Below are 14,663 nucleotides of genomic sequence, written 5' to 3' on the forward strand. Positions count from 1 at the left end.
GAGAGACCTACAAGACCCTCTGAAGTATAACAAGCACCGATGATTTTTATCCATGTCTTTATATCATCAGGCAAAGTGACTTAATCCTTGTATACAAGCACCGTAAGGCAGGGAGCTAGCATACTGGATGTCTTTAGTGGAATCGGATCTACTTGGTGTGAACATGTTAGCATTCAAGTCCGGAAAGAACCAATAAACAGAACCAGAAAATTGACAGTAGGGATCCGACTGGGTGTAACTGTTGCAGCATCTTTTTCCAGTGCACCAGTTTACATAAATATCCAGTTTCTCCTCTTGCTGCTAATAGACGAGGAACACTTACTCCGGATACCGAATATCTAACAGTAAGACAGCCACATATTTTAACACCTTTTATTTATTGGCATGTTCATTGTTGTAAACAGCGGTCGGCATGGAAAAAAAAAGTTTATCAAAACCTTATATCGATCTGTTATAAATTAGATGGAAATTTCAAAAGTAATGCGGAGCTGTTACACACTTGTGTGTTTCTATGCGGATGAAATGGTGATTACTGAACGCAAAACCACTAACTCAGGACAACTTAAATAAAAAGCGGAGAGAACAAAAAGGAAAAAAAAAAAAAAAAAAAAAGGTGTTGAACACTAAAAACAGTATCCCAAAAAATATAAAAAAAGAAAGAAAAAAGAAAGAAGAAAAACTAAAAACAAATATAGAAGAAGTCTATAGTACCAGGATACTCAAACAGCAGTGAGGAGGAACTTAAATAGGCAGCTAAACCTCCCAGGGGACACAGTGTTGATATGCAGTCACCTAGGAACAGCATAGCTGGGGGGGATTTTGTACTTTTTGTATAGGAAAGGGGGACTTATTTACACTCAACGAAACACAGCAGATGATTGCTCAGTTGGCAACCTGGGCTTTCCGCTTCCTGTGGAACTACAAGTCCCAGCATTAGAGAGGCTGGCAGGGGCACGCCTGGACTTACAGATCCACAGGAGATGAAACACCGCAAAACTTGCTCTATTGCTATCGACCAGCCCCGGTTTCAAAACCTCGTCGGTCAACGCGTGACCCCCCTCAGCTGCGCCTGGAGCCCGTCTCACCCCACCTGCAGGCGAGAGACGAAGTCAATGTTTATAAAGCAGTCTTCGGGCTAGAGAGATTGTGTCGCAGTTAGGTCTAAGCGTCTCGGCCTCTCTCCTGCAAGCTGTGCTTCACTCTCCATCATTCAATGAGGTAATGCGTGTATCAGCAAAATAAAAAGACCCTCCCAGACCTTCTGAGGAGCCTGAAGCCAACCAGGGCTCTAGCCACACCCATCTAACCTGAGCAAGGTGATGCCCATTTTTCCACCGCGCCCCTGGCTTGATTTTATTTAATATATATATATATATTTTATTCTTATTTGCACGTCCCTTTCAGCTTTACAGTTTAAATCGACCATAGTGCAGAACATGATTACAAGTCACAAACAGTGACCCCCGTAGGGTACTAGGCTGCTGATTGGCTGAACAGTCCACCAATCAGTGCTGGTGTCGTAGCTTCACACTCAACGACTGTCCCCAGCCGAGGCGCGCCACTCCGCGGGAGTGAACGTGTCTGTGGAAAGGCGGCTATCCAAGATGGCCGCTACGCCGTATGTCAGTCTTGTGAGGGGGCCTTATTTGAAGCTCTGTCTAGGTAAATTTTTAGTGCCTTCTCTTTGCGGGGAGAGCAAGTGACGCGGTGTCCAGTTTTCTGCAGCCGGCTGCTTTCCTTTTTCATCAGTTCATTCCTCTGCTCATCGGTTAATTCGACCAATTCTTCACCATCATCCCTAGAACAGAACAGCGTAAAAAATCTTTGATGTCCGTATTGTGATGCATAATTACAGGTAACAAATATACCACAATGAGCTATAAATCAGGCTTAGGAAACCTTTGGCTCGCCAGCTGTTGTGGAACTATAAGTCCTGTATTTATGAGGATTGAATGTCTCAGATAAAGGTCTCAGATGAATGCATTGTGGTGAAAACCTCTCATTAGAACACGCAACAGATGTCCTGATTAAGGGGGGTCATTCTGACTTGATTGCACGCTGACGTTCATCGCAACGCAGTGTTCAGGTCAGAAGTGCGCATGGCTGACGGACGACGGCTGTCGTTGCCTAGCGAACGCTGGCGGGAGGGGGCGGCACCGCGGTGATTGGCCGCCGTTTTGTGGCCGCGGTCCGGCCAACGCAGGCGTGGCCGGACCGTGCGTGGGGGTAGGCCATAACGGCTGCGTGACATCACACGTATCGGCTCCGACCCGGGCAGCGACGAGTAGCTCCTGGCCAGCTCGCAAAAGCTGCGCTGGCGCTTGCTTAGCAGAAATTCCCATGCAGGTGGCAAAACAAATATATACAGCCACCATCGTTTATCCAAGACCAGGATCTGTCACATATAGACCGGGCCCAGGTGTATTATAAGGAGACCACTCCCCCATACCTGTAAAATATCACAGCGCCGTCATCCGAGATGTACAGAGGCCAGCCATTCAGTGTTGATACCTTGGGGTTCCAGTCTAAATCTTGATGAATCTCCAGAACAGAGATGTCACAGGGAAAAGCCCCCCGCCCCTGCAGGATAGGTACAAGACAGTAAGAAACAAAGGGTGCAGGAGGGACAGTCCTCTATGGATGCAGGGATAGAAGGCGAGCACAGGACGGCTTCCTGTCGCTAACGGAATGCGCTCAACAAAACCGGACAAATGAACTATCCAGGGACACACATAGCAAGATAATGCTCCAACTTCCCCTCCATCACTCACACCATCTGTCTGCCGAGCTACGCAGGCTGTAAATCTAGTACAATCTAGAAAATCTAGAACAATATTCAAGTGAAACCACTAATGGATTCCTACATATTAGTAACTGCCGGTAGCCTGGGGTTTGGGTTAGTGGTAAGGTTAGAACTGAACTTACTTTTGCAAATTCTAGATTTTCCATCGGAAGTCCACTGATTTCACAGATCTGGGGAAAGAGAGAGGACATGTAACTTTTGTACTGCGGGGGGGTCTATCACAATTACTTCCAGATCCTGGGGTACAGCAGGGGCACCCCTGGCATAGAGGCTGCAATTCTCAATCACCTTCTCCCGCAGCTCATCCACACTGTTGGTCTCCAGCACAATCTCCTGGAAGGGATCCAACGTAAGCTGTGACGGTCGCCATCTCTTAGTGAGCAGGGAGAGCTGGGACATAGACTTCATCTTCTCATTGCCTGTGGAGAACAAGTGAAGGACATGTGCATGCAAGACCTAGAGAGCAAGATCCTAACGTGGCCAAAATGTTCTGCTTATCGCGCCCCAAACACAACATACAGCAAACGTAAATGCCACCAGTGTTTATTCTGCAGGCATGAAACATGAGAGGGTGACAGGGAGAACCATGGTCCGGGTCATAGAGAGTAAGCGCTAATCGCTGGGGAATGGGGCCAGTAAGGTGGACCCCACAGAGCAGGGGGTGGGGGGGGGGTTTACCTTCCAGCACTTCCAGGAAGACTTCCCAGTTGCTTGAAATGCTAATCTCATTCTCATACACGTGGTAGTCCAGGAACACCGTGCCGGGGTTCTTCCAGGTTTTTTTGCGTAATCGGAATCTGCAGAAACAGTGAGGATGCGAGTTATACATTCTGCAGACACATTGCAGCCGCACGTAGGGAGAACCGAGGCTTCTGTAGCCAGTCAGTGATTGCAGCGGAAACACTACCGCACAATGCTATTGTTTCCTTACATGGCAGGAACAGGGTATAACTATGGAGGGAATTCAATTGTATTTAGAACAGACTAGCACTAGGTGGTGCTCGACTGAGCAATTCAATTGTTCATTTGAGAGGTGAACAGCTGCCAACATTGCTTCTCACCCCCCATGGCAGCGAAAACGGCACTTTTTGCATCGCACCCAGCACTTTGGTTGGGTTTAGCAGTTATGCGGCTTAACCCGGCACTTCTGGGCGCGATCAGCATTTAAAATACCCCAACTGAATAGCGCCCCGCAATTTTCTGTCCCTTTAGGCGTGAGATCAGGCATAAGTACAGTCTAACTATAACCAAACTCCAGTGTCTCCCAGATGGATTTAATGGCAAGATCCAAAAACCCTCTTTTCTTCTTCATCCTATCCGGGGGACACTACTATATTCTGATTAAAATTCACAGAATGTAGCCTGGGGGCAGATGCAATATTTCCGTCTGTATCCTCTAATTTACCAGCAAGCACAATATCGCAGTCACTGGCCAAGTAGAGGCTATATAGTAGGTAATCATAAATCAACGCTGCTAATTAATAAGATGGAGGCTACAGGTAATCACATACACGGAATTAATAAGACGGAGGCTACAGGTAATCACACACATGGAATTATTAAAATGGAGGCTACAGGTAATCACACACACGGAATTAATAAGATGGAGGCTACAGGTAATCACACACATGGAATTAATAAAATGGAGGCTACAGATAATCACGCACATGGAATTAATAAAATGGAGGCTACAGATAATCACGCACATGGAATTAATAAGATGGAGGCTACAGGTAATGATACAAAAGGAATTAATAAATTGGAGGCTACAGGTAATCACACATACATGGAATTAATAAAATGGAGGCTACAGGTAATCACACACATGGAATTAATAAAATGGAGGCTACAGGTAATCACACACATGGAATAATAAGATGGAGGCTACAGATAATCACGCACATGGAATTAATAAAATGGAGGCTACAGATAATCACGCACATGGAATTAATAAGATGGAGGCTACAGGCAATGATACAAAAGGAATTAATAAATTGGAGGCTACAGGTAATCACAAACACATGGAATTAATAAAATGGAGGCTACAGGTAATCACACACACATGGAATTAATAAAATGGAGGCTACAGGTAATCACACACATGGAATTAATAAAATGGAGGCTACAGGTAATCACACACATGGAATTAATAAAATGGAGGCTACAGGTAATCACACACACATGGAATTAATAAAATGGAGGCTACAGGTAATCACACACACATGGAATTAATAAAATGGAGGCTACAGGTAATCACACACATGGAATTAATAAGATGGAGGCTACAGGTAATCACACACAAGGAATTAATAAGATGGAGGCTACAGGTAATCACACACACACACACACACACACACACACACACACACACACACACACACACACACAAGGAATTAATAAGATGGAGGCTACAGGTAATCACACACATGGAATTAATAAATCGGAGGCTACAGGTAATCACACACATGGAATTAATAAGATGGAGGCTACAGGTAATCACACACATGGAATTAATAAGATGGAGGCTACAGGTAATCACACACATGGAATTAATAAAATGGAGGCTACAGGTAATCACACACATGGAATTAATAAATCGGAGGCTACAGGTAATCACACACATGGAATTAATAAATCGGAGGCTACAGGTAATCACACACATGGAATTAATAAGATGGAGGCTACAGGTAATCACACACATGGAATTAATAAATAGGAGGCTACAGGTAATCACACACATGGAATTAATAAAATGGAGGCTACAGGTAATCCCACACATGGAATGAATAAAATGGAGGCTACAGGTAATCACACACATGGAATGAATAAGATGGAGGCTACAGGTAATCACACACATGGAATTAATAAATCGGAGGCTACAGATAATCACACACATGGAATTAATAAGATGGAGGCTACAGGTAATCACACACATGGAATCAATAAGATGGAGGCTATAGGTAATCACACACATGGAATTAATAAGATGGAGGCTAAAGATAATCACACACATGGAATTAATAAGATGGAGGCTACAGGTAATCACACACATGGAATTAATAAATCGGAGGCTACAGATAATCACGCACAAGGAATAAACTGGAGGCTACAGGTAATCACACACATGGAATTAATAAATCGGAGGCTACAGGTAATCACACACATGGAATTAATAAGATGGAGGCTACAGGTAATCACACACAAGGAATTAATAAGATGGAGGCTACAGGTAATCACACACATGGAATTAATAAATCAGAGGCTACAGGTAATCACACACATGGAATTAATAAGATGGAGGCTACAGGTAATCACACACATGGAATTAATAAGATGGAGGCTACAGGTAATCACACACATGGAATTAATAAGATGGAGGCTACAGGTAATCACACACATGGAATTAATAAGATGGAGGCTACAGGTAATCACACACATGGAATTAATAAAATGGAGGCTACAGGTAATCACACACATGGAATTAATAAAATGGAGGCTACAGGTAATCACACACATGGAATTAATAAAATGGAGGCTACAGGTAATCACACACATGGAATTAATAAAATGGAGGCTACAGGTAATCACACACATGGAATTAATAAAATGGAGGCTACAGGTAATCACACACATGGAATTATTAAACTGGAGGCTACAGGTAATCACACACATGGAATTAATAAGATGGAGGCTACAGGTAATCACACACATGGAATTAATAAATCGGAGGCTACAGGTAATCACACACATGGAATTAATAAGATGGAGGCTACAGGTAATCACACACATGGAATTAATAAGATGGAGGCTACAGGTAATCACACACATGGAATTAATAAAATGGAGGCTACAGGTAATCACACACATGGAATTAATAAAATGGAGGCTACAGGTAATCACACACATGGAATTAATAAAATGGAGGCTACAGGTAATCACACACATGGAATTATTAAACTGGAGGCTACAGGTAATCACACACATGGAATTATTAAACTGGAGGCTACAGGTAATCACACACATGGAATTAATAAGATGGAGGCTACAGGTAATCACACACATGGAATTAATAAATCGGAGGCTACAGGTAATCACACACATGGAATTAATAAGATGGAGGCTACAGGTAATCACACACATGGAATTAATAAAATGGAGGCTACAGGTAATCACACACATGGAATTAATAAGATGGAGGCTACAGATAATCACACACATGGAATTAATAAGATGGAGGCTACAGGTAATCACACACATGGAATTAATAAGATGGAGGCTACAGGTAATCACACACAAGGAATTAATAAAATGGAGGCTACAGGTAATCACACACATGGAATTAATAAATCGGAGGCTACAGGTAATCACACACAAGGAATTAATAAATCGGAGGCTACAGGTAATCACACACAGGGAATAAACTGGAGGCTACAGATAATCACACACAGGGAATAAACTGGAGGCTACAGGTAATCACACACATGGAATTAATAAATCGGAGGCTACAGATAATCACACATATGGAATTAATAAGATGGAGGCTACAGGTAATCACACACATGGAATTCATAAATCGGAGGCTACAGATAATCACACACAAGGAATAAACTGGAGGCTACAGGTAATCACACACATGGAATTAATAAATCGGAGGCTACAGGTAATCACACACAGGGAATAAACTGGAGGCTACAGATAATCACACACATGGAATTAATAAATCGGAGGCTACAGGTAATCACACACATGGAATTAATAAATCGGAGGCTACAGGTAATCACACACAGGGAATAAACTGGAGGCTACAGGTAATCCAAGGAATTAATAACATGGAGGCTACAGGTAATGACACTATGGAGAAGTTGGATGTTACTATTAATCACATACTAGAGTCTGATAAATTGAAGGCCACAGGTAATCAGACTGAGGAGTTTGCCCTAAATTAGTATTTGTATTTATTTTGCCTATAAATGAGCAGCCGACATTTTCCACTTTAACAAAACGAAACAACAACAGTCATTTGAGGCAAGATGCTCGCTAGTAACGGCAGCCTATGCTGTGCGGTGATACCGGGGCTAAGATGCCGGTTACCTGTCTATGGAGAGCTCCAGCCCGCACTGCTCCCTGAGCTGTGGAATCAACTCTTCTTTAGACTGCCGTACGCTCATCCCTTTAGCAAACACAGCGTCAAGCAGGAACTTGCACGGCTGGAAAGTAAAACGTATTAGGTCAGTGTGTACGTACTTCATATATAGTGGTAATGTCTAACGTAGGAGCTAGCACTCCTATTATACGGAGTCAGACAGTAAATGGGTGTGCTGGAAGGGAGCAGAGAGTGGGGGCAGGTATTCTAATTCCTGAACAATGAAGAGCGATGGGTTCTAGACCAAATCATACCTCGGGCTCATTTAATAAAAGCTGGAATACTTTCACACGGTACTCCCCTTTCTTCAGCGCCCGACCCAGCCGAATGGTGATCTAAAAGCAAGCAAAGAGTAATGATATAGAATGCGCCATCAAGCGTACCCTGCCACATGCCGCGTGTACAGCACAGCCTCTCACAGTACACACAGGAGAAGACGACTCTGCCGGCTGAATGACTAATACCTTGTTGTCATCGGAAAAGGAAGAGAGCGTTTCGTTCAGACGGACACTTTCAAACTCCTGATTGCTGGCATAAACCCTGAAGACTTTAAACTGAGAGGACAGGACCCCCACAAAAGGCTCCAGCTGCTGTTTGAAAGCGGAGAGTGTGATTCTTTTATCTACATTCACCAGTAAACCTGCGGGGATAGAAGAGAACACGTGTGTACAAGAGGCAGTAAGGGACAGCTGGCGGCACGCAGCACGCCTTCTCTGTTCCTGTAACAGAGCGCTCAGGACACCGATCAGACAGACAATGAAAGCATTAACAGTATGGCAGACATATAAAGACTGATTAAAGGTTCTGCAGAGTTAATGTTTTTTCTAGTGCAGAACTAGTGAGAAGAAAGAGTACTAGATGGAATCAGGGGAGGTGATACTGTAAACACGATGTATAATCAAATCCCCATAGAGCGGGGAAAAGGAAGAGAACCCAGTTTGTCTAGGGTGCACACTACCCAACCTAGAAAAATGCTGTAATCATTGTAAGCATATATCCCTAAGCAATGACGTCTCATAAAGGCCTAAATCAGTGGTTTCCAAACTTTTTTGAATCACGGCGCCCTAGAATATCAGAATTTTTTTCACGGCGCCCCTAGGCCAAAAATTTCTTATTGAGAAATGTAGAAAGAAATATTACATTAAGTAGATCGCGTTTATATGTCATCCTTAGGATCAGTTGTGTGGTGAGGGACAAGATTTGCTTCTGTTTGGCCACATATTTATGACTGGCAGCCACCAGCACTGGTTTTGCCTATTATATTGACCATGAATAATTTGAATTGGTCCTGGACCACCAACCCAGGGCACCCCTGCAAGTGTCCCAAGGCACCCCAGGGAGCCACGGCACACAGTTTGGGATCATCTGGCCTAAATGCTTTTAAAATAAACTTTTATTGACATTTTTATAATTATGAATATTATTGTAATATTGGGACTAAATATGTCCTTTATACATTGTCGAGTGAAGTGTTAAAATCAAAAGGAAAAATAAATGTGAAAGAAAATAGAATAAAGTGAGTAAAGATGTAAATTTAAAAAACAAAGCAACTGTGTTGTTCCCTTTATTTTTCTCGTGTTTATTTGCACAAGTACAAGAACCAAAAAAATGTTAATGTATTATATATTTGGCACTGAACCAGTGCTGGGTTAGTATATGCCACCTGAGATGGTATCAATTGGAGCTCTGACAATGTTATCAAGGAAAAAATGCTTTGCTGGCTATTGGCTGATGAACTCTTGCTAAAAGTTATAATAACGGTGTACAAATGTTGCAAGAGTTATTCACTGTCCCTACTGTTAGGGCTGTGAATGTGGTGAGGTAGTCATATGTTGTTAACAAGATGGATTTTGCATCAGAGATAAGAGACAGAGGGGCAGCTGTATTCAGCCTGGAGAAGTGATAAAGCAATGATCAAGCAGTGATAAGTGCAAGGTGATAACGTACCAGCCAATCAGCTCCAATATGTAAATTAACAGTTAAGAGCTGATTGGCTGATGCGTTATCACCTTCCACTTATCACTGCTTTATCACTTCTTCAGGCTTAATACATCTGCCCTAGAATTACTATGTCTCTAGATGTAGTAGTAGGTTATTAATCACCACACAGTATAAATGAGCTATATAATATAATTATGCCAGCAAGCCGAGAAGGCTAGTGGGGATATATGATCTTTTTTTTATATACATTACAACATAATTTTTGGTCTCTGTGCGGGTTAGCTGCCAGGCAGGGTAAGAGGTCAAGCTTTTCCCTATATTGGAACCTTTTGATACTGTAAACACGTTGGTCACTCTGGCGAGTCAGCAAGTGCCCTGCGATGCTCACTACTGCTCTAAGGGGAGTTGTTTTATGTGTTAAAGCCACGCCCCTCATGAATCTCCCAATCATGTGAATGCGCCAGGTGCACTGAGGTCCGGTAAGGAAATGTGTCTTCTACTTAAGGCTACCTAAGACATGCGTAGGGCACAGGAGGCTGCAAGTTGTAACCTAGGCCAGGAGGAGAATCTAAGGCACAGAATAGAAGCATTCAAAAATAACAGAGAAAGATTTGCACAAGTTACCCGACAACTTAAATGTAACCGATCACTTCCTAACTCCTAGGTGAAGAGTTTGTACTTTGTATAGTGCAACGCACAAGAAAGATAAGGTGGTCATGCTGTGAGCTGAATGCAACCAACCAATCCACTACTGACCAGCGGCATCACCGAGGCACGTGTGTGTAACTGAGATACCAGCGGCATCACCGAGGCATGTGTGTGTAACAGGGATACCAGCGGCATCACCGAGGCATGTGTGTAACTGAGATACCAGCGGCATCACCGAGGCATGTGTGTGTAACTGAGATACCAGCGGCATCACCGAGGCATGTGTGTGTAACAGGGATACCAGCGGCATCACCGAGGCATGTGTGTAACTGAGATACCAGCGGCATCACCGAGGCATGTGTGTGTAACTGAGATACCAGCGGCATCACCGAGGCATGTGTGTGTAACAGGGATACCAGCGGCATCACCGAGGCATGTGTGTAACTGAGATACCAGCGGCATCACCGAGGCATGTGTGTGTAACTGAGATACCAGCGGCATCACCGAGGCATGTGTGTGTAACAGGGATACCAGCGGCATCACCGAGGCATGTGTGTAACTGAGATACCAGCGGCATCACCGAGGCATGTGTGTGTAACTGAGATATACACACATGCCTCGGTGATGCCGCTGGTATCTCGGTTACACACGCGTGCCTCGGTGATGCCGCTGGTATCTCGGTTACACACGCGTGCCTCGGTGATGCCGCTGGTATCTCTGTTACACACACGTGCCTCGGTGATGCCGCTGGTATCTCAGCTACACATCCATGCCTCGGTGATGCCGCTGGTATCTCGGTTACACACGCGTGCCTCGGTGATGCCGCTGGTATCTCGGTTACACACGCGTGCCTCGGTGATGCCGCTGGTATCTCGGTTACACATGTGCCTCTGTGATGCCGCTGGTATCTCGGTTACACACACGTGCCTCGGTGATGCCGCTGTTATCTCTCAGTTACATACACGTGCCTCTGTGATGCCGCTGGTATCCCTGTTACACACACATGCCTCGGTGATGGCGCTGGTAACAGGGATACCAGCGGCATCACAGAGGCACGTGTATGTAACTGAGAGATAACAGCGGCATCACCGAGGCACGTGTGTGTAACCGAGATACCAGCGGCATCACAGAGGCACATGTGTAACCGAGATACCAGCGGCATCACCGAGGCACGCGTGTGTAACCGAGATACCAGCGGCATCACCGAGGCACGCGTGTGTAACCGAGATACCAGCGGCATCACCGAGGCACGCGTGTGTAACCGAGATACCAGCGGCATCACCGAGGCACGCGTGTGTAACCGAGATACCAGCGGCATCACCGAGGCACGCGTGTGTAACCGAGATACCAGCGGCATCACCGAGGCACGCGTGTGTAACCGAGATACCAGCGGCATCACCGAGGCACGCGTGTGTAACCGAGATACCAGCGGCATCACCGAGGCACGCGTGTGTAACCGAGATACCAGCGGCATCACCGAGGCACGTGTGTAACCGAGATACCAGCGGCATCACCGAGGCACGTGTGTGTAACCGCGATACCAGCGGCATCACCGAGGCATGAGTGTGTAACGCAGATACCAGCGGCATCACCGAGGCATGGATGTGTAACTGAGATACCAGCGGCATCACCGAGGCACGTGTGTGTAACAGAGATACCAGCGGCATCACCGAGGCACGTGTGTGTAACAGGGATACCAGCGGCATCACCGAGGCATGTGTGTGTAACTGAGACACCAGCGGCATCACGAGGCATGTGTGTGTAACTGAGATACCAGCGGCATCACGAGGCATGTGTGTGTAACTGAGATACCAGCGGCATCACGAGGCATGTGTGTGTAACTGAGATACCAGCGGCATCACGAGGCATGTGTGTGTAACTGAGATACCAGCGGCATCACGAGGCATGTGTGTGTAACTGAGATACCAGCGGCATCACGAGGCATGTGTGTGTAACTGAGATACCAGCGCCATCACCGAGGCACGTGTGTGTAACTGAGATACCAGCGCCATCACCGAGGCACGTGTGTGTAACAGGGATACCAGCGGCATCACGAGGCATGTGTGTGTAACTGAGATACCAGCGGCATCACCGAGGCATGTGTGTGTAACAGGGATACCAGCGGCATCACCGAGGCATGTGTGTAACTGAGATACCAGCGGCATCACCGAGGCATGTGTGTGTGTAACTGAGATACCAGCGGCATCACCGAGGCATGTGTGTGTAACAGGGATACCAGCGGCATCACCGAGGCATGTGTGTAACTGAGATACCAGCGGCATCACCGAGGCATGTGTGTGTAACTGAGATACACACACATGCCTCGGTGATGCCGCTGGTATCTCGGTTACACACGCGTGCCTCGGTGATGCCGCTGGTATCTCGGTTACACACGCGTGCCTCGGTGATGCCGCTGGTATCTCGGTTACACACGCGTGCCTCGGTGATGCCGCTGGTATCTCGGTTACACACGTGCCTCGGTGATGCCGCTGGTATCTCGGTTACACACGCGTGCCTCGGTGATGCCGCTGGTATCTCGGTTACACACGCGTGCCTCGGTGATGCCGCTGGTATCTCGGTTACACATGTGCCTCTGTGATGCCGCTGGTATCTCGGTTACACACACGTGCCTCGGTGATGCCGCTGTTATCTCTCAGTTACATACACGTGCCTCTGTGATGCCGCTGGTATCCCTGTTACACACACATGCCTCGGTGATGGCGCTGGTAACAGGGATACCAGCGGCATCACAGAGGCACGTGTATGTAACTGAGAGATAACAGCGGCATCACCGAGGCACGTGTGTGTAACCGAGATACCAGCGGCATCACAGAGGCACATGTGTAACCGAGATACCAGCGGCATCACCGAGGCACGCGTGTGTAACCGAGATACCAGCGGCATCACCGAGGCACGCGTGTGTAACAGAGATACCAGCGGCATCACCGAGGCACGTGTGTAACCGAGATACCAGCGGCATCACCGAGGCACGTGTGTGTAACCGCGATACCAGCGGCATCACCGAGGCACGTGTGTAACAGGGATACCAGCGGCATCACCGAGGCATGAGTGTGTAACGCAGATACCAGCGGCATCACCGAGGCATGGATGTGTAACTGAGATACCAGCGGCATCACCGAGGCACGTGTGTGTAACAGGGATACCAGCGGCATCACCGAGGCATGTGTGTGTAACTGAGATACCAGCGGCATCACGAGGCATGTGTGTGTAACTGAGATACCAGCGGCATCACGAGGCATGTGTGTGTAACTGAGATACCAGCGGCATCACCGAGCCATGTGTGTGTAACTGAGATACCAGCGGCATCACGAGGCATGTGTGTGTAACTGAGATACCAGCGGCATCACGAGGCATGTGTGTGTAACTGAGATACCAGCGCCATCACCGAGGCACGTGTGTGTAACAGGGATACCAGCGGCATCACGAGGCATGTGTGTGTAACTGAGATACCAGCGGCATCACGAGGCATGTGTGTGTAACTGAGATACCAGCGGCATCACCGAGCCATGTGTGTGTAACTGAGATACCAGCGGCATCACCAAAGCATGGATGTGTAACGGAGATACCAGCGGCATCACAGAGGTGTGTGTGTGTGTAAACGGAAGATAGCACCCGCCCTCTTCGTTACACAAATGCACGCCACCTCTCCTACCTACTGAAGACCTCCTCCCACCTCCTTATTTTGCACATGCTGCTCCCTATCTCTGGAATTCTCTACCTCTCCCTATAAGACTCTCCACAAAACTTCAAATAGGCTCTCAAGACCCACTTCTTCACAATACCCAGCCAAGTCTCATCCTAACCCTCTGTTCCATGCTAACTTATACCCCTTCTGTTTCACCCGTCTATCTGCCCCTTCCCTTTCGAATGTAAGCTCTCACGAGCAGGGCCCTCTCCCCTCATGTGCTTTTCCTTCTCTTACTTAGACTCATCTACTCCATATTCCCTACAACAGCACCTAGCCCTGGTTTCTGCCGCCCCAATGCTTATATCAGTGTCATGACCGCTGATGCAGGAATGTTGGGTATGGGTCAACCCAACTTAGGTCGACAATCATTAGGGTCGACCACTGAAGGTCGACATGCACTAGGTCGACAGGTCAAAAGG

At 46.4% G+C, this 14,663-nt stretch overlaps 1 protein-coding gene across 4 annotated transcripts in view; it reads right to left on the minus strand.

Moving 5' to 3' along the window:
• Positions 1-356: 356 nt before the first annotated feature.
• USP47 (ubiquitin specific peptidase 47) overlaps positions 357-14,663 on the minus strand; it is a 103,009-nt gene continuing 88,702 nt past the window's right edge. For all 4 annotated transcript variants that reach the window (XM_063946429.1, XM_063946428.1, XM_063946431.1 and 1 more), the window contains 8 exons: positions 8,411-8,586; positions 8,201-8,281; positions 7,895-8,010; positions 3,482-3,600; positions 3,092-3,222; positions 2,926-2,973; positions 2,450-2,580; positions 357-1,798 (listed from right to left, as the gene is read on the minus strand). In XM_063946429.1, the coding sequence (XP_063802499.1) occupies positions 1,624-1,798; positions 2,450-2,580; positions 2,926-2,973; positions 3,092-3,222; positions 3,482-3,600; positions 7,895-8,010; positions 8,201-8,281; positions 8,411-8,586 (977 nt within the window). In that variant the 3' untranslated portion in view covers positions 357-1,623. The remainder of the gene's footprint in view (positions 1,799-2,449; positions 2,581-2,925; positions 2,974-3,091; positions 3,223-3,481; positions 3,601-7,894; positions 8,011-8,200; positions 8,282-8,410; positions 8,587-14,663) is intronic.

Source organism: Pseudophryne corroboree, chromosome 11 (genome assembly GCF_028390025.1).
Source record: "Pseudophryne corroboree isolate aPseCor3 chromosome 11, aPseCor3.hap2, whole genome shotgun sequence".
NCBI lineage: Eukaryota > Metazoa > Chordata > Amphibia > Anura > Myobatrachidae > Pseudophryne > Pseudophryne corroboree.